At 45.4% G+C, this 26,476-nt stretch overlaps 1 protein-coding gene across 1 annotated transcript in view; it reads left to right on the top strand.

Moving 5' to 3' along the window:
• The window catches only part of COPG2 (COPI coat complex subunit gamma 2), a 219,846-nt gene that overhangs the window by 96,535 nt on the left and 96,835 nt on the right, over positions 1–26,476 (top strand). The window contains exons 14-20 of the mRNA XM_080664283.1: positions 151–394; positions 3,125–3,200; positions 4,359–4,462; positions 5,431–5,556; positions 6,462–6,524; positions 7,018–7,157; positions 7,708–7,879. Coding sequence (XP_080520409.1) covers positions 151–394; positions 3,125–3,200; positions 4,359–4,462; positions 5,431–5,556; positions 6,462–6,524; positions 7,018–7,157; positions 7,708–7,879 — 925 coding nt within the window. The remainder of the gene's footprint in view (positions 1–150; positions 395–3,124; positions 3,201–4,358; positions 4,463–5,430; positions 5,557–6,461; positions 6,525–7,017; positions 7,158–7,707; positions 7,880–26,476) is intronic.

Raw genomic sequence — 26,476 nt, 5'->3', positions numbered from 1 at the left:
TTGCTCTAGCTTTCCCTGCAGAAAAAACACTTCTGTTTCTTTCATAAAGGAAGGGAAGTGAAAATTTAATATTATAAGCATAAGCCTTGGAGTATAAGCATTTCTCCAAAAAGCATCCTCAGAACGAATGGCAGTCTTCTGTTTTGCCAGGGAGGCTTCGAATATAAACGGGCCATTGTGGACTGCATCATCAGCATTGTGGAAGAGAACCCTGAGGCTAAAGAAGCAGGTCTAGCCCACCTCTGTGAATTCATTGAGGACTGTGAGCACACTGTTCTGGCTACAAAGATTCTACACTTGCTGGGCAAAGAGGGCCCCAGAACGCCTGCTCCCTCCAAGTATATCCGCTTTATTTTCAATAGGGTCGTACTGGAAAATGAGGCTGTTAGAGCTGGTAAGTCATTGGAACACTGATAATGATGTAACTGCTGATCTTTTGAAATGCGTAACTCCAGGGGGTGGTGATGACATTGGAAAATGAAGCTGCCAGGTCTACTTGATGGTGGGATCCTGGATCATACTTAGGCCCTCGACATATAGCTCTTTCTCTCTAGTCCAGTGTCCATCCTGATTTCTGCCTTATATTAGAGACAAATAACCCTTGACTTTCAGTCTGACAGGAATATCATGATGGCATCATCTACTTTTTCAGAGTTACAGCCTTAAATGTGAATGAATGTCTGTGAAATTAGTGTGTGTCTATATATTTTTAAGTGTCTTTTAAAATAGGTCTTAGGCATATTTTTACTTCCTCCTCCCTAATGGTTTCTTCCTCTTAGCATATGAACAAGTCTAGATCGCTTCTATTAAAAATATAAACCCTCCTTTGATCAGTTGTCTCTTATTTAGTTAGCTACTTCCTATACTTCCCCTGTCTGATAAACTTGAAATAGTCATTCATGAACTTATTTCCCATTTTCTCTTCAACTCACTATAATCTAGCTCTCTTCCTTAAAAATCCTCTAACACTATTTTAAAAATATATCACTTATAAGCTAGCTGGAAAATCAAGTTAGATACTGTAATTATCTTTGTTCACCACTCAGTCAGTTTAATGTACTATTGACTAAACTTTCTCTTGGCTTCCACAATAGCCTGCATCTTTCCATCACTCCTCAGTCTTATTTATAGAGCTTCTCTTCCATTCCCTAAAATAATAGTTTTCTTAGGGGTTTATCTTCTTACCATACACACTTATTCTGGTGATCATTTTCAGAGCTCTATTTATAGGCGGTGACATTGCAGTCATGTCTCTTTCCTGAACTTTTATGTCCAACTATCTAAGGCACTTCTAATTCAACTTAAAATTCAAGCTCACCCAAACCTTTATCATTCATTCTGTTGCAAAGGCAGAAACTTATTCTACTGTTTTATAATCTCCACCTGTTCTTTGGCAAAATTCTATCAATTCTGACTCTTTAATATTTCTTCATTCTCTTTTTCCTTTATTTTCATGGGTACTGTTTTAGGCTCTCCTTCATTTCCAGTGTCAACTAGTGTGGCTGCTTCCAGTCTCATACAGATCCAGTCTGTACTCCACACTCTGCTACAAAAATGGACATTGCATTTAAAATCTGCTTATAAATTTAGTGTAGCGCACTTTGCTACAAATACACAAATTCATCCTGTATTTAACATCCTATGTCAGTGGTCGGCAAACTGCGGCTCGTGAGCCACATGCGGCTTACGAGCCGCCGTTTGCCGCTCTGTTGACTAATGAGTTTGCCGACCACTGTCCTAGGTAATAAAAGGATAATATGCAAATTGTCCCCTTGACCAGGAGTTCCACCAGAGTTCGACCAGGGGTCAAGGCCACGGCCTGCCAACTGCCTGCGGCCCCTCCCCCCGCTGGGCACAAATTCATGCACCAGGCCTCTAGTCTATACTAATAATCTATACTAATAAAAAGGTAATATGCTAATTAAACCAGACATCTTTCGGACATCCTTTCGGACGTCCTTCCGGACAAAGCCATGGTGGTGGGGCCGAGACAGAGGCAGTTAGGGGGATTCGGCCAGCAGGGGAGAGCAGTTAGGGTGATCAGGCTGGCAGGGGAACAGTTAGGGGTGATCAGGCAGGCAGGCAAAGGTGGTTATGGGTGATCAGGCGGGCAGAGAAACAGGGGCATCAGGTAAGCAGGCAGAGTGGTTAGGGGTGATCAGGCAGGCAGGCAGGTGAGCGGTTAGGAGCCAGTGGTCCCGGATTACGAGAGGGTGTAGGCTGGGCTGAGGGACCCTCTCTCCCATGCATGAATTTTGTGCACTGGGCCTCTAGTCTTTTAATAAGAATGGAGGCTAAACCACAACCTATTTTTGTTTTATCTCTAGTCTCAACTTGTCTCCTCCTGCTCTCAAACATGGGATCCTACTTTTCAGCCTTCCTCACCTGTGTCTACATCCAATATGACGTTATGCTTTCTTCTCTGGACTAAGGGCCTTTGCACTTGTCATTATCTCTGCCTTTAATACTATTTTCCTTCCATTTCTCTCTGGTTAACGCTACTTGTTCTTCAATATTTAGCTCAAGTAATGTGTTAACTTCTTTTCTTCACCAATTCTGATTTAAGTCTCTTTCTCTGTATTCACTTAGCTTCCTGGATATGGTTCTATCATGGACTTATTGTGCTGTGTTATAGTCATCTTTTTACTTACCTGTCATTCCCACTAGAGTACAACTCCTTCATTTTAGGAGCTATTTCTTCTATCTTTCTTTCCCCAGCACCTATCAGAATTCCTTGCAAAAGTTATGTGAGCAATAAATCTTTATTGAATTAAGTGAATTTTAATAATAGAGCATCTTTTTATGCTTGGAGCTGGTTGTTTGAGATTATGGCTTAATTATATCAGTGTGATATATAAGAGGTTGTAGGGGAAATGGAGGAGTGCTCATAAAAAGAAATTGATATGATTTTTCCTACAATGCATAGAGAATTTTCCTATTCATAAATCTCTTGGGCCTGCAATTTCTGTTTATGCTTAAATGAATCAAAGAAATAAGATCAAGACACAATAAAACAATAAGAGTTTATTCCCTCTGAACATGGGTAAACTCTAATTTTTTGAATGATTATTACTTAGTGCAAGAAACCAATATTTACATTGCTTCATTTTATGCTTCATTATAGCTGCTGTGAGTGCTTTGGCTAAATTTGGGGCTCAGAATGAGAATCTCCTCCCAAGCATCCTTGTACTCTTACAAAGGTAAGTAAAAGAAGGTCATTTGGGGGGGAGGGGGAATCTTTTTTTTTTTTTTTAAATAAGAACTGCCATATGGCTGAATAGAGTTCCTCATTGTACCATATCAAATGCACTGCAGGACCTAAGAATAGAGCTGATAGAGTAAGTGAGGGGCAAATGGCATTTTTGTTCTCTTCTAATTTTGTGTATGCTAAGTACATATAAAATTTGACTTTAAATTTCTCTTTGTATGAGTTTGAGAAAGTGACTTAAAGGTATATGCCTCAATTTGTATATTAGGGGCTAACTTCAAAGTGATTCACTAAGTAGAGTTGCAAATTTCAGCTTCTCATGGTCTCTGTGATTCCCTATTTGATGAGGAAAAGACTTGATGTGAGCAAAAACTGTGATTATATCTTGTTATTAAAACATAAAAATTACAAACCAAAGGCTGGCTGGTTTAAATGAACAATGCCTGGATTTTGAATGCTTTTTAGTGTCCTTAGAAAGTCTAACATTCCCATTTTTTAATTATAAAGAAGTCTAAGTCTTTATCAGGATCATGTGGTTACAGACCCAAGAAAAGAGTCCAAACTGCTATCTTAAATTATTGAGTTCTTCCTAATTATTTTTTTAAATTCTTTATTATTGAAAGTGTAATAATACTTTCTTCCCCCCTCCCTGGTTGACTTCTCCCAGCCTGTCCCTGCCCCCCAGCCCTGGCCTTCACCGCCCCCCCCCCCCATTGTCTGTATCCATTGGTTATGCTTATATGCATACAACTTCTTTGGTTGATCTCTTCCCCGCAAGGTCCCCCCCACACACACACCCGCCACCCTCCCCTGCCTTCCCTCTGAGGTTTGAGGGTCTGTTTGATCCTTCTATGTCTGGATCTATTTTTGTTTGTCATCTTATGTTGTTCATTATATGAGTGAGATCATGCGATACTTATCCTTCTCTTCCTAATTATTTTAATGCCTACTTATATAGTGTTTATTTACCAATTGAGAGCAGTACCCAAGATTTATGGTGATTTTAGGATCCTCTGTTGGCTGTTGTTGAGTTCTTTTCAATAAAGGTAGTGGTGTCACATGGCCTGATTGTGTTCTTTAGGTGTGGTGGTAAAGCTCTTGGTAATCTTTAGGGTGCTGTTTGACATGCCTATTTGTATCCTTTGGACAGGTGTATGATGGATACTGATGATGAGGTACGAGACAGAGCTACTTTCTATCTGAATGTACTGCAGCAGAAGCAGATGGCATTGAATGCTACATATATCTTCAATGGTCAGTGAGAGCCACGGATGTAGACAAATATACTTTTGGTATCTTGGAAGCATGTCTTAAGATGATTTGCATATGAGCTGACTTGACTAGGCAAAATGCTTGTTTTATGCCTTTGACTGCACTTCCATTTCTAGGGAAATCTAAAGTATGTAAAAGCCCAAAGAATATTACTTGTTCCTGGTCCTCCTTAAGCTCCTTCTTGGATGAATTTACCCTTTCTCCCATTTCTTACGCTACTAAAGGCTTGGTGCACAAAATTTGTGCACTTGTGGGAGGGCCCCTCAGCACAGCCTGCATCCTCTTGTGTCTGGGAGCCCTCGGGGGATGTACAACTGCTGGCTTAGGCCCACTCCCTGGGGATTGGGCCTAGGCTGGCAGTTGGACATCCCTCTTGCAGTCCGGGAGCCCTCGCTTACTACCTCCTGCCTGCTCGCTACTCCTTATCGCTCAGCTCACTGCTCCTTAGCGCTGCCACGAGGCCGAAGAGGCTCTGCCACCGCTGCTGCACTCACCAGCTGTGAGCCCAGCTTCTGGCTTAGCGGCACTCTCCCTGTGGGAGCACACTGACCACCCTGGGGGGCAGCTCCTGCGTTGAGCGTCTGCCCCCTGGTGGTCAGTGCACATCATAGCAACCAGTTATTCTGGTCATTTCGCTGTAATGGTCACTTAGGCTTTTATTATATAGATAGATTATATAGATCATTGTTCCCACATGGCTAAGTTGCTCTCTTTTATGGATGGTACTTATATTTTGTTGAAAATTTTTAATGCTCTGCTCTCATGCTTCCTTGGATGAAATTATAAGAAAGTTTTATATAATAGCCTTTACTTTTAATTTCTTATGTTATAAGATCTGTGGTTATATTTTCCCCTCCTTCAGAAAGAGTAGATAAATGGTATAAATTTGGGCCTATCTGGATCCTAGCATTGGCAAGAAGTTACAATGCTGAGATTTCTCTGTTTCATAGGTCTGACAGTGTCTATACCAGGGATGGAAAAAGCTTTACATCAGTATACATTGGAGCCTTCAGAAAAGCCCTTCGACATGAAATCTATTCCTCTTGCTATGGCTCCTGCCTTTGAACAGAAAGCAGGTAATGGGACCACTTCACTCTGTTAGTGTTTCTATGTTTAAGTAGTGTTATTAGCACATTTTCTCTAATACATTCTTTGTTCGCTTAATTGTCACTCTGTATTTCTAAATCTTTTTAGAAGTGTGGTGGATGATATTTTAAATTAGGTTATAAATTATTTTCCTGGTTTTCACATAAAAGCTCAAATATGAAGTGTGGCCAGATTGAAAGTTTTTCTTTGTCCGGGCTCAGTATTGCAGCATCTGAAGTTAGCTGTCACTGTGTGTCTCAGAGAAGCAATTGTGCTGTCACCTCCTGTTTTTATTTTCTGAAGTTGGTAATTTCTTAATTTTACTATTGGAGGTTTGTCTTGAAAGAATGCATGGTATAAGATCATAAAAAAATGTTCCCAAGGGGTAGCTAACTATAAAATTAAGAAAGGAAGAAGAAAGAAAGAAAGAAAGAAAGAAAGAAAGAAAGAAAGAAAGAAAGAAAGAAAGAAAAAGAAAGGAAGGAAGGAAGGAAGGAAGGGATGTTTAGTGGTCAGAATTGAGAAAGAATAATCTTAACTTTGAACCTTTTCAGTTTTTCTGTTGATGCTATACAAGTAATTTTTCCTATTTGAATCATGAGAAGACTTGTTTTATAAATCGTTGCTTCTTTTAAGAATTTTTTTTGTACATTCTCGCCCATTTAAAGCAAATACTATATTTTAGGGCTTACTTTATTATATCACAAAATGTGTTCATTAAGTACATTTTAATTTGAACATCTTTCTAAAATAAGGAGACAGAAGCCTACTGGTGTTTTTAGCAATGGCTTCTTTTATGTCTGCTAGAAATTTCTGCCCTGATGTCTTTCTGTCTGCATTTTCAGCTTGATAGTGGGAGGAAAGCTCACTTGATTGCTCATATCTGTCTTTTTAGAAATCACACTTGTGGCTACTAAGTCAGAGAAGTTGGCTCCTTCCAGGCAAGACATTTTCCAAGGTATGATAAATTGATGGGTAAAAGTAATAGTCTGCGCCGTAGGCATTATAAATATAACGAAGTGCACTACTTTCATTCAGCTTGATGAATTCCCAGTGCAGGAAATCTTTGTGTGGCTGAGTATTTGTTGTTATAGTTGATAGTTGCTGTTATCGGTTATAGTTGCTGGGGCTACCTGAAGTCCATGGGATGTTACAATTGCCAAAGCTAATGTGCTAACTGGGAATGTTGTTCTTCATATCCTAGTTGACAGAGAACTCAAATTCTAAGAAATTAGGAATATAAGGTTTTGTGCTTTTAGTAATTGAGTATATAAACTTGTAAAATATTAATTTATTAAAGCTTGGGATATATCAGAGTTTAATTATTAGTTAGGTGATGGAAACTTAAAACATTGTAAGCATCTAGAATAATGTCCTAGATTATTCTCATTTTGGGTCATCTTATTTTCATCTCATCTTGTTTTCTTCCTTATTTCCTTTTTTCTTGATAGAACAATTGGCTGCTATTCCTGAGTTTATGAATCTGGGACCCTTGTTCAAATCTTCTGAGCCTGTTCAGCTTACAGAAGCAGAGACCGAATACTTTGTTCGTTGTGTCAAGCACATGTTTACCAATCACATTGTGTTCCAGGTGAGATAAGTTCCCTACCCAGCCCCTGTGGGAGCTTTCTAGGCTTGGAGACCAGTATTAACCCCTCTGTAATTTGTGATTCTAGTAGTTCCTTTTATAGAGAAGGAAAAGAACTTGGCAGCATTTCTGGTTTTCCTTCCCATGGCTACAGAGATGCCTTCGTATGATGGGTTAAAAACTAAAAGGACTTTAAAAAATAAAATATCTGGAAAAGTTTCACAACATAAAGTATAAGCTGCTAAAGAATAATCATTTAACATAGGGGTAAAAGCTTAGCTTCTAAGAATCAATTGAAATCCATTAAACATCTGCCATCTTGTTTGGTAGAACTAAGTTGCAGGAAAGAGAAAAAAACAAGTGAATAATATAAACCCCAAAGCCTCAATGATAAGGCTATCCCTATTACTTAAAGAAAAACCTTAGGAGGAGACCTGCAGTACTGTTTGGAGAGGAAAGGTATGGTAAATTCCAGAACTGAGTTATGGGTTATGGGTGGCAAGGAACAACGTTCTTATCCTTCATAATGTTTTTCTGTTTGCTGACTTTTCAGTTTGATTGTACCAACACTCTCAATGACCAGCTACTGGAGAAAGTGACAGTGCAGGTGGAACCATCAGATTCCTATGAAGTGCTGTGTTGTATCCCAGTCCCCAGCCTCACTTATAATCAACCAGGAATATGTTACACTCTTGTTCGTTTGCCTGATGACGACTCTTCAGCAGGTACTAACCCGCAGAAGGAAAGAGATACTTACATGATTCAGAGTGCATTTCCACTTGAGCTCTTAAATGTCTGGACACATGTTTGGGGTTCAAGAATATGGTTCTTTTCTAGAATTAATGTAATGACAGTGATGATGTATTTATAGTTATATAATTAGTGCTGCAGGAATATTATTTATAACTAAACCTCTAAGTAAAATTTGCTGGACATTTAATCTTAAAAGAAAACCTGAATGCATACAGGGGTAGCCCCAGAAGGACTTCAGGCTTTCTGGTAGAACAGTGTAACCACTGATAAGGGTTCATCTGCCTAATGTCTCCTATGAAGGAGCACGACCCACTTCTCCCTGGTGTTTCTTTCCAGGACATCGTAAGGGCTTTTTATTAGTAGATCCATGGCATTTTAAAACATATTGTCTGTGAGGGTCTGCCAGCAGTCGCCAACCTTTCAGACCTCACGGACCACCAGTGGTTCGTGGACCACCAGTTGGCGACCGCTGCTATACCGTAAGGCTGGCATCTAAGAGTATGTCTCAGCCCACTAAATGTCTTAACATTTGTATATCCACGTTGGAGAAAGGCTTTATAATTCTTTCCTTGATTCATGTGGAGTCTGGGTAGGAGTGGGGAGGGTAGCTTCTAGTGCCCATAATAGTATTTACAGGTTTGGGGATTTGAGGTCTTCTGACCTATCTCTTGCGAATGTCTAGTGTGTGTTGTGCTTGATATAATTTCCCCATTTTCCCACCTGAGTGCTTCTTCTCTTTCCATATTCACTAAGGAGTATTCACAATGGTTACCTGGTTTTCACAGAAATAAGCACACACATTGCATTTATGTTTTAAACAACTTTTATTAGTAGTACTGGAAAAAACATTTTTTACTTCTAGTACAGGAAAAAGCAATTTTTACTTCTAGTACAGGAAAATACAATTTTTACTACTAGTACAGGAAAAACAATTTTTACTACTGATACAGGGGAAAAAATTTACTATTAGTACAGGAAAAACAACAGATAATAGTTAACAAATATTGAGGAAGGTACAGAGTTACAAGAAATTGTAAAAGTACTAGTGAATTGTTATCTCTGGTCATCATTCAGTTACATTAGGGGCTTAACCTGCCTTCTTTTAGCCCCTTTCCAAGCTCCCTTTTTAGATGTTAGTTCTGGGAACCCCTGCCCAATCGTATCTGTGTTGGATGATAGACCAGGCTACTCACTCTAGCACGAGGTAGATTCAAATTGGCACTGTTGCTGGGTCTGAATCCCAGGTTGTTCCCTCTGACCCCTGGGTGCAGCCACCCTGGATCCATAACCCGTTGGGTTAGGAAGGCACTTTCCTATCTGGCCTTTAGGATTTCTCCTTCAAGCTTGAGGCCGTCCAACTTTAACCTTTCATTACCTCCCTTATCCCTTAATGAGGTTTATCTTGTTCCATTCCCTTTTAGCTTCACTTTCTCTCCTGGTCTATTCCACTCTAGTTAGACTTTTCTAAAGTATGTCCACAGCCAGAAACATAGCTGGCTGTATCTTAAGTAAAAGTAGTTTTATTTACTCTTGTTCAAAACCAGTATCTGGGCCCAGTCTTAAAGTAGTTCCGTGGCTTCTGCCACCATCCTGGGATAATCTGCACTTTTATCAGTTTTTTCAAGTGGCCTCCTCTGCTTATTTCATAATTGTTCCTCCTGTGGTACTTCTCACCAAGTTTCTGCTTTTTTAAGAAAAGCCATTACTTCACCACTTAATTTTAAAGGGAAGCAAAATGCTTTGAACCCATCGAAGAATCAAGCTTTTCCTAAATGAGAACACTAGCTCTTCCCTTTCCGGGTTCACTTGGATAACTGATAACTCGGGTGCCTCACAGACCCCAGGGAATGTCTGAACAGAAGACAATAAATACAGTTTTACAATATCAAAATACATAAAACAACAGCATTGAAATTACAGCAATCACATACAGTTCAGGAGGAAATAACAACAACAACAACAACAATAGAAACTTTTCTACTAAGAGAATAGGTACAGGGGAGGTTTTCTGACCCCTCTGTAGTGAGGGGTTAATTTCTTTTTAAAAACGTGTATCTTACAAATTAGCCCAGATGTTTCAATCTTTGATCTGCTGGCTACAGGCTCTTTTGCTTAATGGTTTGTTTGTATTTCATTAATAAAAATTTGGCATTTGGAGAATTTTTTTTCCCTATTAAATTCAAAGGGTTTGTTGATTTGGTGCTAAAAGTCCATTATAAACTCTTGTCATCCCATCTTTGAGAAAAGTCTCAACACTTGGACTTTTCAAACTGCTTTATATTTGACCCATCAGATCTACCTGCTTAAAAACAAATTCCTTTCTATTCCTTTGTTTTTGTCAGAAATTCTAAAATTTTTAATCAATGGCCAATCCAAAGTCTTTGCTGTACAATGAATAGAAGTAAAATACCAGGACATAGATGGTAATAAAAGTCTTTTACCCATCCCTTCCTTTTCCCATTGCAAATATTCCAATCACCTGAATATCTACACATCACCTCTACTTTGTCTCATCTCAGAAAATATATTTTCCTTATAATCAAAAGGGGGGAAAATAAATTATATAGATCATGATTTCCTTCACCTTGAAAATTATATAGCATAATAGAAAAAAGTATAGGTTTTAGAGCTATACAAATTGGGATTTGAATTCTGACTCTGTTCCATATAGACTGTGTAACCATAGACAAGCTATTTGATCTCTGTAAGCCTTTCAGGATTGTTGAAAGGATGAAATATCATTAAATAAGGTCATTAGCATAGTGCCAGACATGTAGTAAATATTCTATAAACAGGAGCTATTTTTGGTTCAATTCTGGAACTATCTACTTTCTTCCTTTATGCTCTTTAAAAAGTAAGTCTTCCACAATTGAAGAGACACACACACCCTCTAACCTCGTCCAGAAAATTATTCAATTATTCTTATCTTTGCTGTATCTTTAAACTTTCCCATTCTCCCTTACTTTATAAGTGTACAAAAAAAATCTACACCATCTGAAAAATGTGCTTTAACCCAACATCAAGATAGCACCATAACTCCTTCCTTCAATTTTATGGGCAGTTTGTGGAAAGAGTAAGTCTCAATTCAATTAGTCCTACTTTTATATTCTAGTCTCTAACAATTACTGTTTTACTCATAAATTTTAAGAAAAGCCTTAAGGCAGCATTCTTTCTTAGCAACCTTTCTCATTCAGAAACTTAACTTACTTCTTAATAGTTATTGCATCAGCAACAATATATATAAGCAACAGTCTACAAAATTCTCCCCACTTTGGATCTCTTATCTATTTTAACTTTGTGACCCATTACCTATTCAGAACTGTTCTAATCCCTATATTGCTTTTATTATTGGACTATCAGGCCTGACTGCATCATATGTCTCATCTCAAAACATTTCAGCAAATTTAAATGACTAATTTAAAAAGTCTTAAATAGAAAATATACATACTAAGAACAAGTTTCATAGTATATCAATATGAGTTGCTTTACTCTGTTTTTTATTAGGAATGCTGCCTCCCAATTAACAATTCATAACTATTTCATATATACTTTAGTTCTCGATTTTCTGCCTACACTTCTTTAAACCTCCACATTAATTTGAGCTACCATAGGAATGTGATGGAAGCTGAATTCTTTTCTGAATCTGTAGTCTCTCTTCATTATTTGTTGTTCAGGTTTAACCATACTAACACCTGACACTCAGTATTAAGTCTGCACCTTCAATTAAGGAATTGATCTCAGAGTTATTTTACTTTGACTCATCTCCATCTTCTCACTGGGATCCATATTAATGACCATTGATGAAATTTACATTCTTTGTAACTAAAGCACATAATTTGAATTTTTACTCAGATGTTAAAAGGATAGAACATTACTTTTACCACCACTTCCCCTGCTTTTATCACTAGAATTTGTATCAGTCTAGCCTTATATCTATGTTCCTCCAATATGACCCATTATGAGACTGAACAAGATTCCCAGATAAAAACCTCCTTACTCACCTTTCCATTCATCTTGTAACTAATCTGCCTGTCATCAAACACACTGGAATTTCTAATATTCCCTCTACACATTCAACCTGTCACCTTCTGATGTCATTCTTGCCCCTATAGCTGTTAACTCCCAGGCTGAGACCATAGTAGTCAGACTGGAACAGAACAGTTGGGTATTGCCATCCCCCCTCTTTCACACAAGCAGTCATCTCTTTCCCAGATGAAACTTCTTCAGTGTACTCTCCCAACACAGCTGGCCATTCTTTCTGTCAGTACAGCCCATCAAATACTCCATTCTCACAACAGCCAACAACTCATAAGTCCTTAGCTGCGGGACCAATCCCTAATCACTCCAGGTGAATCCCAGGGTGCCACCCCCTATAATTCCAGAACATTTCTCAGCTACATCCATTTGCTCGCTGTCTGCCTGGTCCAGGGTCCTTTGACCCCATTCTGACATTCTTGACTCTCATGCCTCCACCTCTACCACTCAGGCATTCCTCTGCTCATGCTTACCTCTCCGCCCAGCTCTCCTCTCTGCCCCTTCCACCCAGTAATTCTCACCCGAGGGTGCATCTCCCTCAAGGCAGCCTATCAGCAACATCTTTGGGATGTGTTTTTGTGTTTTCTTTTTTTTGAATTTTTTTGTTTTTGTTGTTTGAAGCAGTGTGCCTCTCCCCCTTCAGATGGTGTGATAGGCCTCCCTTGGGGGTCATGCCCACCCCTCCGCCCCCAGGTGAAACTCACCCCCCCCACACCCCCCGGGAAGAATCACTGCTGTGGAAGCCCAACCTGACTCCTGGGTCGCACTCACCCTTGGGCCTCTAGCCTTCCATTGGTTGCCATTGACACATTTTCCTGAAAGATCCCAGCGTTGGTACCATTCTCACACTGTCCCGACACTGTCCTCTTGCAACCATCCTACTCCCTTCCAAACGCCAGTCTGAAAAACACTGTTATTTATCTGATGCCACCACCACAATCCCAACACACACACACACATAAGCTACTCCTTCCTCCCTGCCTTATGACTCTCATGCCTTGTAGAAATACCTATGTCCAGAACCTGGTCCGGCTCAGCACGTGATATTGCCACTTTTCTCTACATTATCCCTCCTCCCATACCCCTGGCATGATCCTTCCACAGAGCCCCGGTGGTCCTCTTGAGTCTTGGTGTATTTTCCAACAAACAGACCTTTCCCTTCCCTCCATCCCTCAGCTACTGGCAGTGCCCTCTCTGGGTACATCCCCTGATATTGCCCAGCTGCTTTTTCACCTGTCCGCCTCATGCCCACCACTTGACATGGAATTAAACCACAATCTCCCTTAAAGGATATGGTTATTCCTGTGTATAGAACTTGGCTACCGTTACCCAACCCCATCCGAAATACCATAGGTCTGAAGCTTGCCATCCTCTCCAACGCTGGCACACCAGATACACCTACAGACACAATCGTATCCCACCTCGCCCTCCACACTGCTGGCCCTAACCGTGTGAACTTACTTCCACAGGGCAACTCTGAAGTCAGCCTGGATTCCTACTTGCCACCTGCCTCCTCTCTTCACTCTCCTTCTTGGTACCAGTCCTGACTCTTTCACTGTGCTCTACTCTCCATCCTTCGCTGAATGTCCACCATCAGTTTCTCTATCTCCTTCCGCTCTGTCTGCATCGAGACACCATTTCCACACTCCTTCCCGAGACCATTCTTTCCAGATGCATTGTTTCTCTTACCTCCTCCACCAGGGGAATCGTCCTTCCTCTTCTGGAGGCGTCAGGCATCTGTAAAGGTCCCTAATACGTGCTGATGACGACCTTCTATTGGGTTATCACTTATCCCTCGTGCTTTGTTCACTCTGGACACCTGTTCTCCCTGCTCACACTCTTCCCAAGTCCTCACCAGGCTCTTTCTCTCTCAAAACCATTCACTGTCAGTTGGTGTTTCCCTCCTGTGCCAGCCGCATGTTGTTGGCTTCCGTTTAGTGTTCCCATGGTCAGCCTCACCTTATACGCACTCTCTTGTTCCTCTTCAATCCAGCACTTGCCCACACAACAGTAGGCTCATGGCATCACTTTCCCTCATCTTCCTGCCCTCACCTTTACTGTTCCCATCTCTCTGCCATCTGACCCTGCCCACTCCCTCCCCCGTCCAACTCCGTTGACTCCGCCCACATCCCTCATTTGCCATATTTTCCTCTTGACCACACACCACTCACAACTATCACCTGCAGATTTTTAGGCCCTCCCCTCGCTCTTTATCCAATTCTGCCTTGTCCCCTGTTTTCCACCAGAAACAGCCTCCCAAACAAGACGTCCTCAGCCCCTTCCATCCCATCCATTCCTCTGTCCCTCTGTGCCCATCTGCTTTGCTGCCCAGAGTACCTCCTAGGACTCGACTGATGACAACCCACTGGTTTTGATGATCTGCCAATAGAATCGAGGCATAGGTGCCCATTCTGTAGTCTCTGAATCTAGCTGCCATGGTTTCTGTGCAGGGACAGCATCATCATACAATGCTGCACTGTTTCCTCTTCACCCCACTCATTGATTCCCTGGTTGCTCCTGAGGTCCCCAGAGTTCCAATGCCTAGACCACAGCGTCTGGTCTCTGCTCTGCTCCTACCATCCTTCCTCAGTTCAGTCCATGCTACGCCTCTGTAGACCTGAGCTCTATCACCATCTCAATATTGGTGTCTTTTTAATTCCCCCACCTTCCAATTTTCCTCTGTGCTTTCCAAACCTACGCCCGTCTCACATTCTCACGGGTCTGTCACATGTTCTGTGCCAGCTGGTGGCCGTCTCCTTTGCAATCTTCTTTCTTGGCCCATCTCTCAAACCCAGGTGCATCGTCTCATGGCTCTCTGAGATTCCAGTCTCTCTCCCTCTTCCTCTCTATCTCTCTGTCTCTATCTCAATCTCTATTTCTTTACCTTCCAGGGTTGAAATTGATCCTACCTTATCCATTGGTGGTCCTATTTTCTATTCTTGGTGCAGCAACACTCCCCTTGACTTAAAGGTCACTTCCTCCTTCCACTGTGACCTGCTGGTCAGGTGAAGGATTGATTGGTCCTTCCATGACCTGTGCACCTCTCTTCAGTAGCAGTCCTCCTTCCCCCATTGCCAGTATTTTTATCCCCAAGAGGGGTGTACTGACTCCGTCTGCTGTCCCGAGGGCCTTACCTTTCTGGGTCCACCATTATGAGATGGTGGTGGCTTACCTAGCCTTCTCTGTGACCTCTCCTCATCTCGCCAAACCCTGCACTGACAGGGTTGTCCCCAGGCTTTTCCATGGGCCACTTGTCCACACCTCATCCTCCTCTGACCTCGTCCCCACAGGTCGGCATTGCTCTTTTGCCTTACGCACTCTGTGTTCTTCATCCTGCGTGGGCTCCTTCACGCCCTTGAGCCACTCAGGGGCGTAAAGTTCCTGCCTTCTCCTAATCCCCAACCATGTTTCCCGTTTTAGCATTCTTTCGGTACAGTGCGTTGGTTCCCTGTCCTTTCTCACTCTTTCTATCCCTTGGAAGTTGGCCTCTCTACTACGCTCTCCCACAGTTTGAATCTGCTCACCTGAAGCCCTAGCTCTTTGGGCTGGGCTCATCATTTATCATGCTGTGCTTCTCTACTGCATATGGAGCAAGAGAACTGTCCTTCCTGACCCATGTAACGTTTCTGCAGCCACAGTCTGTGCATCCCCTGGCTGAACCCTATAATGCTCTGTGTGCTCCTTAAGTCACTCCCCACCTTCTTCACACCCCAGCTCAGTCTCCTTGGCCTTGATATACTGTCCCGCATCAGCACACTTGCCCAATGCCCTCTGCTCACAGACTGTGAACCCGGACTGTGATTTCCTCCCGGGACGCAAACCTCGTTCCCCATAACCTTTCCTGTTTCCATTGGGACCCCTTTGTTGCACATTCTTGAGACACAACCCTTGGGGAGCCTCTTCCTCTCCTTGCCCTACCTCTTCCTTATCACTCTAGGTCAGTGGTTCCCACCGTTCACATTGGGATAATTTGGTTCTTAATGGGGGCGATTTGAGAACGAGTTATTAACAGTGCATTTCTTGCATTTCTTATGGTTGTAGAAGCATCATATACTAGTACAGTATAGAAATATCTGTTGTGACATATTTATACATTTCAGTTCTCTGTTATATGTCTTAAAAGTTTATTTGCTATTATTTCATATCATTTTGTAGTGTTATTTTTTAACATTTTCTGGGTATGTCTTCCTCAATACTTCAACTGTCCTTATGTTCTTTGATTTTTCTCGTTCGTGGATGCCATGTTCTTTGGAAGCTTGTTTCGACCAAGTCAATGGTCTTTAGGTGTCCTCCACGCCAATAGGAGTTCAGTTTTGGAATAATGGGAATTATAAGTCACGGGCTAGGGGAAGCATCAGGATTTTAGAGATGCTTAGGTGGGGCATGGGCAACAAAAGGTTGAGAACCTCTGCTCTGGGTCTTTGGCCTTCAGCCCTCCCTCTTGCCCCATGCCTGGTAACCCATGCCTGACACCATGGAGCTCAGTCTCATCGTGCACAGAGCCCTGGGTCTTGCCATGCACCCCTCTTGTCTCCTTCGTCTGCCAGCAATCGTCTCTCTCCCAGATGATCTCCATCCCAGCTGGGCCTTGCTTCTGCTCTACAGCCCTTGAGGTCCTCTCTGATCACATCAGTCCTCCCTAAATTTCCCCGTTGGTCACTCATGTCTCCCTCAGACTTTCTGCTCCAGAGGCCTCAGTTCCAGGACCAAAGCCCTCTCTTCAGTAGCAGTCCTCCTTCCCCCTATTGCCAGCATTTTTATCTCCAAGAGTGGTCTACTGACTCCGTCTGCTGTCCCGAGGGCCTAACCTTTGTGGGTCCACCATTATGAGATGGTGGTGGCTTACCTGGCCTTCTCTGTGACCTCACCTCATCTCGCCAATCCCAGCACTGACAGGGTGGTCCCCAGGCTTTTCCATGGGCCACTTGTCCACACCTCATCCTCCTCTGACCTCGTTCCCCCAGGCCGGCATTGCTCTTTTGCCTTACCCACTCTGTGATCTTCACCCTGCCTGGGCTCCTTCACGCCCTTGAGCCACTCAGGGGCGTAAAGTTCCTGCCTTCTCCTAGTCCCCATCCATGTTTCCCGTTTTAGCATTCTTTCGGTACAGTGCGTTGTTTCCCTGTCCTTTCTCATTCTTTTTTTCCTTTGGAATTTGACCTCTCTACTACGCTCTCCCACAGTTTGAATCTGCTCACCTGAAGCCCTAGCTCTTTGGGCTGGGCTCATCATCTATCCTGCTTTGCTTCTCTACTGCATACGGAGCAAGAGAACTGTCCTTCCTGAGCCATGTGACATTTCTGCAGCCACAGTCTGTGCATCCCCTGGCTGAACCCTATAATGCTCTGTGTGCTCCTTCAGTCATTCCCCACCTTCTTCACACCCCAGCTCAGTCTCCTTGGCCTTGATATACTGTCCGCATCAGCACGCTTATCCAATGCCCTCTGCTCACAGCCTGTGAACCCGGACTGTGATTTCCTCCCGGGACGCAAATCTCATTCCCCGTAACCTTTCCTGTTTCCATTGGGACCCCTTTGTTACACATTCTTGGGACACAGCCCTTGGGGAGCCTCTTCCTCTCATTCCCCTACCTCTTCCTTATCAGTCTAGGTCAGTGGTTCCCACCGTTCATAGTGGGACAATTTGGTTTTTAACGGGGGCGATTTGAGAACGAGTTATTAACAGTGCATTTCTTGCATTTCTTATGGTTGTAGAAGCATCATATACTAGTACAGTATAGAAAATATCTGTTGTAACATACTTATGCATTTCAGTTCTCTGTTATATGTCTTAAAAGTTTATTTGCTATTATTTCATATCACTTTGTAGTGTTATTTTTTAACATTTTCTGGGTTATGTCTTCCTCAGTACTTCAACTGTCCTTGTGTTCTTTGATTTTTCTCTTTCATGGATGCCATGTTCTTTGGAAGCTTGTTTCGACCAAGTCATTGGCCTTTTAGGTGTCCTCCACGCCAATAGGAGTTCAGTTTTGGAATAATGGGAATTATAAGTCACGGGCTAGGGGAAGCATCAGGATTTTAGAGATGCTTAGGTGGGGCATGGGCAACAAAAGGTTGAGAACCTCTGCTCTGGGTCTTTGGCCTTCAGCCCTCCCTCTTGCCCCGTGCCTGGTAACCCATGCCTGACACCATGGAGCTCAGTCTCATCGTGCACAGAGCCCTGGGTCTTGCCGTGCACCCCTCTTGTCTCCTTCGTCTGCCAGCCATCGTCTCTCTCCCAGATGATCTCCAGTCCCAGCTGGGCCTTGCTTCTGCTCTACAGCCCTTGAGGTCCTCTCTGATCACATCAGTCCACCCTAAATTTCCCCGTTGGTCACTCATGTCTCCCACAGCCTTTCTCCTCCAGAGGCTTCAGTTCCAGGACCAAAGCTTGGTGCTCCACTCCCTACTCACTCCAGGTGAATCCCAGGGTGCCACCCCCTATCCTTCCAGGACATTTCTCAACTACATCCAATTGCTTGCTGTCTGCCTGGTCCAGGGTCCTTTGACCCCATTCTGACATTCTTGACTCTCATGCCTGCACCTCTACCACTCAGGCGCTCCTCTGCTCATGCTTCACCTCTATGCCAAGCTCTCTCTCTGCCCCTTCCACCCAGTGATTCTCACCCGAGGGTGCATGACCCCCCAAGGCGGCCTATCAGCAACATCTTTGGGGTGTGTTTTTGTGTTTTCTTTTTTTTGAATTTTTTTGGTTTTGTTGTTTGAAGCAGTGTGCTGCTCCCCCTTCAGATGGTGTTATAGGCCTCCCTTGGAGGTCAGGCCCACCCCCCCACCCCCGGGTGAAACTCACCCCCCCCCCACCCCCGGGAAGAATCACTGCCGTGGAAGCCCAACCTGACTCCTGGGCCACTCTCACCCTTGGGCCTCTAGCCTTCTATTGGTTACCATTGACATATTTTCCCTACAGATCCCAGCATTGGCACCATTCTCACATTGTCCCGACACTGTCCTCTTGCAACCACCCCACTCCCTTCCAAACGCCACTCTGAAAAACACCTTTATTTTTTCTGACGCCACCACCGCAATCCCAACACACACACACACACGCAAGCTACTCCTTCCTCCCTGCCTTCATGACTCTCATGTCTTGTGGAAATATCTTTGTCCAGAACCTTGTCCTTCTCAGCACATGATAATTGCCCCTTTTCTCTACCTTATCCCTCTTCTCACACCCCTTGCATGATCCTTCTCCCAGTGGTCCTCAAGTGCTGGTGTGGTTTCCGCCAACCAGACCTTTCCCTTGTCCCTGTCCTGACGCTGCTCTCCAGTGGGCTCTCCGGGTGGATAAGCTGGTCTTGCCCTCCCGCTCCTAAACCTGTCGGCAGTCTCCATTAAAGGATTTGGTTATTTCCGTGCATGGAGCTTGGCTCCCTTCCCCAACCCCATCTGAACTACCGTGTGTTTTAAGCCTGCCCTCCTATCCAACGCTGGCACAACAGAAATGCCTCCATACTCGAACCCCGATCCCACCTCGCCCTCCATCCATGCTTGATCCAAGAATGAGAGCCTAGATGAAAGGTTCTGCCTTCACCATCCTTTTTCACGCAACTCCAGCAGCCATTGCTCTCCACCCACTGCTCGCCATCCCTTTTCCATCCCTCTTTGTCCACACATTAACTGTCCCCAACAGTGTGAACTTCCTTTGGGCACCCCTAAGCTCAGCCTGTAATCCTACTAGCCACGTCCCTCCTCTCCTCACTCCGCTTCTTGGTGTCCAGCCTTGTCCCTTAAACTGTGCTCCACTCTCCCTCCTCGCCTGGGTGTCCACCATCACTTTCTCTATCTCCTTCCACACTCTCTGCATCGAGGCACCATTTGCACACTCCTTCCCGAGACCTTTCTTTCCGGATGCATTGTATCCCTTACCTCCTCCACCAGGGGTATCATCCTGTGGCTTCTGGAGGCCTCATGCATCTCTTACACTCCATAATGCCTGCTTCTTACGAACTTGTATTGGGTCATCCCTTCTCTGTAGGGTGTGCTCACTCTGGACACCTGTTCTCCCTGCTCACACTCTTCCCAAATCCTCAGCAGGCTCTTTCTCTCCGGAAACCATTCACTGTCAGTTGGTGTTTCCCTCCTCAGCCAGCCGCATATTGTTGGCTTCTGTTTAGTGTTCCCATGGTCAGTCTAACCTTATTGCCCTCTCTCGTCCTCTTCTTCCAGCCCTTGCTCACACAACAGTAGTCTCATGGCGCCACTTCCCCTCCTCTTCCTGACCTCACCTTTACTGTTTCCATCTCTCTGCCATCTGACCCTGCCACACCCTCCCCTCCCCAACTCCGTTGACTCCACACACATCCCTCATTTGCCATCTTTTCCTCTTGACCACACACCACTCACAACTATCACCTGCAGATTTTTAGGCCCTCCCCTCGCTCTCTCTCCCGTTCTGCTTTGTCGCCTGTTTTCCACCTGATACAGGCTCCCAAACAAGAGGTCCCCAGCCCCTGCCATCCCACCCCTTCCTCTGTCCCTCTGTGCCCATCTGCTTTGCGGCCGACAGTACCTTCTAGGATTCGACCGATGACAACCCACTGGTTTTGATGATCTGCCACTGGACTCATGGCACCGGTGCCCCTGCTGTAGTCTCTGAGTCTAGCTGCCATGGTTTCTGTGCAGGGACAGCCTTATCATACAATGCTGCACTGTTTCCTCTTCACCCCACTCATTGATTCCCTGGTTGCTCCTGAGGTCCCCGGGAGTTCCAATGCCTAGACCACAGCGTCTGGTCTCTGCTCTGCTCAGTTCTGTTCCTACCATCCTTTCTCAGTTCAGTCCATGCTACCCCTCTGTAGACCTGAGCTCTATCACCATCTCAATATTGGTGTCTTTTTAATTCCCCCACCTTCCAATTTTCCTCTGTGCTTTCCAAACCTACGCCCATCTCACATTCTCATGGGTCTGTCACATGTTCTGTGCCAGCTGGTGGCCGTCTCCTTTGCAATCTTCTTTCTTGGCCCATCTCTCAAACCCAGGTGCATCGTCTCATGGCTCTCTGAGATTCCAGTCTCTCTCCCTCTTCCTCTCTATCTCTCTCTCTGTCTCTATCTCAACCTCTATTTCTTTACCTTCCAGGGTTGAAATTGATCCTACCTTATCCATTGGTGGTCCTATTTTCTATTCTTGATGCAGCACAAATCCCCTTGACTTCAAGGTCACATCCTCCTTCCACTGTGACCTGCTGGTCAGGTGAAGGATTGATTGGTCCTTCCATGACCTGTGCACCTCTCTTCAGTAGCAGTCCTCCTTCCCCCATTGCCAGTATTTTTATCCCCAAGAGGGGTCTACTGACTCCTTCTGCTTTCCCGAGGGCCTTACCTTTCTGGGTCCACCATTATGAGATGGTGGTGGCTTACTTGGCCTTCTCTGTGACCTCTCCTCATCTCGCCAAGCCCTGAACTGACAGAGTTGTCCCCAGGCTTTTCCATGGGCCACTTGTCCACACCTCATCCTCCTCTGACCTCGTCCCCCGAGGCCGGCATTGCTCTTTTGCCTTACGCACTCTGTGTTCTTCATCCTGCGTGGGCTCCTTCACGCCCTTGAGCCACTCAGGGGCGTAAAGTTCCTGCCTTCTCCTAATCCCCAACCATGTTTCCCGTTTTAGCATTCTTTCGGTACAGTGCGTTGGTTCCCTGTCCTTTCTCACTCTTTCTTTCCCTTGGAAGTTGGCCTCTCTACTACGCTCTCCCACAGTTTGAATCTGCTCACCTGAAGCCCTAGCTCTTTGGGCTGGGCTCATCATTTATCATGCTGTGCTTCTCTACTGCATATGGAGCAAGAGAACTGTCCTTCCTGAGCCATGTGACATTTCTGCAGCCACATTCTGTGCATCTCCTGGCTGAATCCCATAATGCTCTGTGTGCTCCTTAAATCACTCCCCACCTTCTTCACACCCCAGCTCAGTCTCCTTGGCCTTGATATACTGTCCCGCATCAGCACGCTTGTCCAATGCCCTCTGCTCACAGCCTGTGAACCCGGACTGTGATTTCCTCCCGGGACGCAAACCTCGTTCCCCATAACCTTTCCTGTTTCCATTGGGACCCCTTTGTTGCACATTCTTGAGACACAACCCTTGGGGAGCCTCTTCCTCTCCTTGCCCTACCTCTTCCTTATCAGTCTAGGTCAGTGGTTCCCACCGTTCATAGTGGGACAATTTAGTTTTTAACGGGGGCGATTTGAGAACGAGTTATTAACAGTGCATTTCTTGCATTTCGTATGGTTGTAGAAGCATCATATACTAGTACAGTATAGAAATATCTGTGGTGACATATATTTATGCATTTCAGTTCTCTGTTATATGTTTTAAAAGTTCATTTGCTATTATTTCATATCACTTTGTAGTGTTATTTTTTAACATTTTCTGGGTTATGTCTTCCTCAGTACTTCAACTGTCCTTGTGTTCTTTGATTTTTCTCTTTCATGGATGCCATGTTCTTTGGAAGCTTGTTTCGACCAAGTCATTGGCCTTTTAGGTGTCCTCCACGCCAATAGGAGTTCAGTTTTGGAATAATGGGAATTATACGTCACGGGCGAGGGGAAGCATCAGGATTTTAGAGATGCTTAGGTGGGGCATGGGCAACAAATGGTTGAGAACCTCTGCTCTGGGTCTTTGGCCTTCAGCCCTCCCTCTTGCCCCGTGCCTGGTAACCCATGCCTGACACCATGGCTCTCAGTCTCATCGTGCACAGAGCCCTGGGTCTTGCCGTGCACCCCTCTTGTCTCCTTCGTCTGCCAGCCATCGTCTCTCTCCCAGATGATCTCCAGTCCCAGCTGGGCCTTGCTTCTGCTCTACAGCCCTTGAGGTCCTCTCTGATCACATCAGTCCACCCTAAATTTCCCCGTTGGTCACTCATGTCTCCCACAGCCTTTCTCCTCCAGAGGCTTCAGTTCCAGGACCAAAGCTTGGTGCTCCACTCCCTACTCACTCCAGGTGAATCCCAGGGTGCCACCCCCTATCCTTCCAGGACATTTCTCAACTACATCCATTTGCTCGCTGTCTGCCTGGTCCAGGGTTCTTTGACCCCATTCTGACATTCTTGACTCTCATGCCTGCACCTCTACCACTCAGGCGCTCCTCTGCTCATGCTTCACCTCTATGCCAAGCTCTCTCTCTGCCCCTTCCACCCAGTGATTCTCACCCGAGGGTGCATGACCCCCCAAGGCGGCCTATCAGCAACATCTTTGGGGTGTGTTTTTGTGTTTTCTTTTTTTTGAATTTTTTTGGTTTTGTTGTTTGAAGCAGTGTGCTGCTCCCCCTTCAGATGGTGTTATAGGCCTCCCTTGGAGGTCAGGCCCACCGCCCCCCCCCCCGGGTGAAACTCACCCCCCCCACCCCCGGGAAGAATCACTGCCGTGGAAGCCCAACCTGACTCCTGGGCCACTCTCACCCTTGGGCCTCTAGCCTTCCACTGGTTGCCATTGACACATTTTCCTGAAAGATCCCAGCGTTGGCACCATTCTCACACTGTCCCGACACTGTCTTCTTCCAACCATCCCACTCCCTTCTAAACGCTAGTTTGAAAAACACTGTTATTTTTTCTGACGCCACCACCACAATCCCAACACACACACACCCACACAAGCTACTCCTTCCTCCCTGCCTTTATGACTCTCATGTCTTGTAGAATTATCTTTGTAGAACCTCGTCCTTCTCAGCACGTGATATTGCCCCTTTTCTCTACCTTATCGTTCTTCTCTCACCCCTGGCATGATCCTTCTCCCTGTGGTCCTCAAGTGCTGGTGTGGTTTCCGCTAACCAGACCTTTCCCTTGCCCCTGTCCTCCAGCTGCTCTCCAGTGGGCTCTCTGAGTGCATTTGCTGGTCTTGCCCTCCAGCTCCTGAACCTGTCTGCAGTCTCCATTAAAGGAGTTCGTTATTCCCGTGCATGGAACCTGGCTCCCTTTTCCCAACCCCATCCGAAAACACATGCGTCTTAAGCCTGCCCTCCTATCCAACGTTGACACAACAAAAACGCCTCCTTACTCTACCCACGATCCCACCATGCCTTCCATCCATGCTTGATCTAAGAATGAGAGCCTAGATGAAAGGTTCTGCCTTCACCATCCATTTTCACGCCACGCCAGCAGCCATTGCTCTCCACCCACTGCTAGTCATCCCTTTTCCATCCCTCTTTCTCCACACACTAGCTGTCCCCTACAGTGTGAACTTACTTCCTTTGGGCACCCCTGAGGTCAGCCTGTAATCCTACTTGCCTCCTGCCTCTTCTCATCGCTCCCCTTCTTGGTGTCCAGCCTTGTCCCTTCCACTGTGCTCCACTCTCCATCCTCCCCTGGGTGTCCACCATCACTTTCTCTATCTCCTTCCACACTCTCTGCATCGAGGCACCATTTGCACACTCCTTCCCGAGACCTTTCTTTCCGGATGCATTGTATCCCTTACCTCCTCCACCAGGGGTATCATCCTGTGGCTTCTGGAGGCCTCATGCATCTCTTACACTCCATAATGCCTGCTGCTTACGAACTTGTATTGGGTCATCCCTTCTCTGTAGGGTGTGCTCACTCTGGACACCTGTTCTCCCTGCTCACACTCTTCCCAAATCCTCAGCAGGCTCTTTCTCTCCGGAAACCATTCACTGTCAGTTGGTGTTTCCCTCCTCAGCCAGCCGCATATTGTTGGCTTCTGTTTAGTGTTCCCATGGTCAGTCTAACCTTATTGCCCTCTCTCGTCCTCTTCTTCCAGCCCTTGCTCACACAACAGTAGTCTCATGGCGCCACTTCCCCTCCTCTTCCTGACCTCACCTTTACTGTTTCCATCTCTCTGCCATCTGACCCTGCCACACCCTCCCCTCCCCAACTCCGTTGACTCCACACACATCCCTCATTTGCCATCTTTTCCTCTTGACCACACACCACTCACAACTATCACCTGCAGATTTTTAGGCCCTCCCCTCGCTCTCTCTCCCGTTCTGCTTTGTCGCCTGTTTTCCACCTGATACAGGCTCCCAAACAAGAGGTCCCCAGCCCCTGCCATCCCACCCCTTCCTCTGTCCCTCTGTGCCCATCTGCTTTGCGGCCGACAGTACCTTCTAGGATTCGACCGATGACAACCCACTGGTTTTGATGATCTGCCACTGGACTCATGGCACCGGTGCCCCTGCTGTAGTCTCTGAGTCTAGCTGCCATGGTTTCTGTGCAGGGACAGCCTTATCATACAATGCTGCACTGTTTCCTCTTCACCCCACTCATTGATTCCCTGGTTGCTCCTGAGGTCCCCGGGAGTTCCAATGCCTAGACCACAGCGTCTGGTCTCTGCTCTGCTCAGTTCTGTTCCTACCATCCTTTCTCAGTTCAGTCCATGCTACCCCTCTGTAGACCTGAGCTCTATCACCATCTCAATATTGGTGTCTTTTTAATTCCCCCACCTTCCAATTTTCCTCTGTGCTTTCCAAACCTACGCCCATCTCACATTCTCATGGGTCTGTCACATGTTCTGTGCCAGCTGGTGGCCGTCTCCTTTGCAATCTTCTTTCTTGGCCCATCTCTCAAACCCAGGTGCATCGTCTCATGGCTCTCTGAGATTCCAGTCTCTCTCCCTCTTCCTCTCTATCTCTCTCTCTGTCTCTATCTCAACCTCTATTTCTTTACCTTCCAGGGTTGAAATTGATCCTACCTTATCCATTGGTGGTCCTATTTTCTATTCTTGATGCAGCACAAATCCCCTTGACTTCAAGGTCACATCCTCCTTCCACTGTGACCTGCTGGTCAGGTGAAGGATTGATTGGTCCTTCCATGACCTGTGCACCTCTCTTCAGTAGCAGTCCTCCTTCCCCCATTGCCAGTATTTTTATCCCCAAGAGGGGTCTACTGACTCCTTCTGCTTTCCCGAGGGCCTTACCTTTCTGGGTCCACCATTATGAGATGGTGGTGGCTTACTTGGCCTTCTCTGTGACCTCTCCTCATCTCGCCAAGCCCTGAACTGACAGAGTTGTCCCCAGGCTTTTCCATGGGCCACTTGTCCACACCTCATCCTCCTCTGACCTCGTCCCCCGAGGCCGGCATTGCTCTTTTGCCTTACGCACTCTGTGTTCTTCATCCTGCGTGGGCTCCTTCACGCCCTTGAGCCACTCAGGGGCGTAAAGTTCCTGCCTTCTCCTAATCCCCAACCATGTTTCCCGTTTTAGCATTCTTTCGGTACAGTGCGTTGGTTCCCTGTCCTTTCTCACTCTTTCTTTCCCTTGGAAGTTGGCCTCTCTACTACGCTCTCCCACAGTTTGAATCTGCTCACCTGAAGCCCTAGCTCTTTGGGCTGGGCTCATCATTTATCATGCTGTGCTTCTCTACTGCATATGGAGCAAGAGAACTGTCCTTCCTGAGCCATGTGACATTTCTGCAGCCACATTCTGTGCATCTCCTGGCTGAATCCCATAATGCTCTGTGTGCTCCTTAAATCACTCCCCACCTTCTTCACACCCCAGCTCAGTCTCCTTGGCCTTGATATACTGTCCCGCATCAGCACGCTTGTCCAATGCCCTCTGCTCACAGCCTGTGAACC

This window comes from Plecotus auritus, assembly GCF_963455305.1.
Source record: "Plecotus auritus genome assembly, chromosome: 4".
NCBI lineage: Eukaryota > Metazoa > Chordata > Mammalia > Chiroptera > Vespertilionidae > Plecotus > Plecotus auritus.
This window is presented reverse-complemented; position numbering and strand designations above follow the sequence as displayed.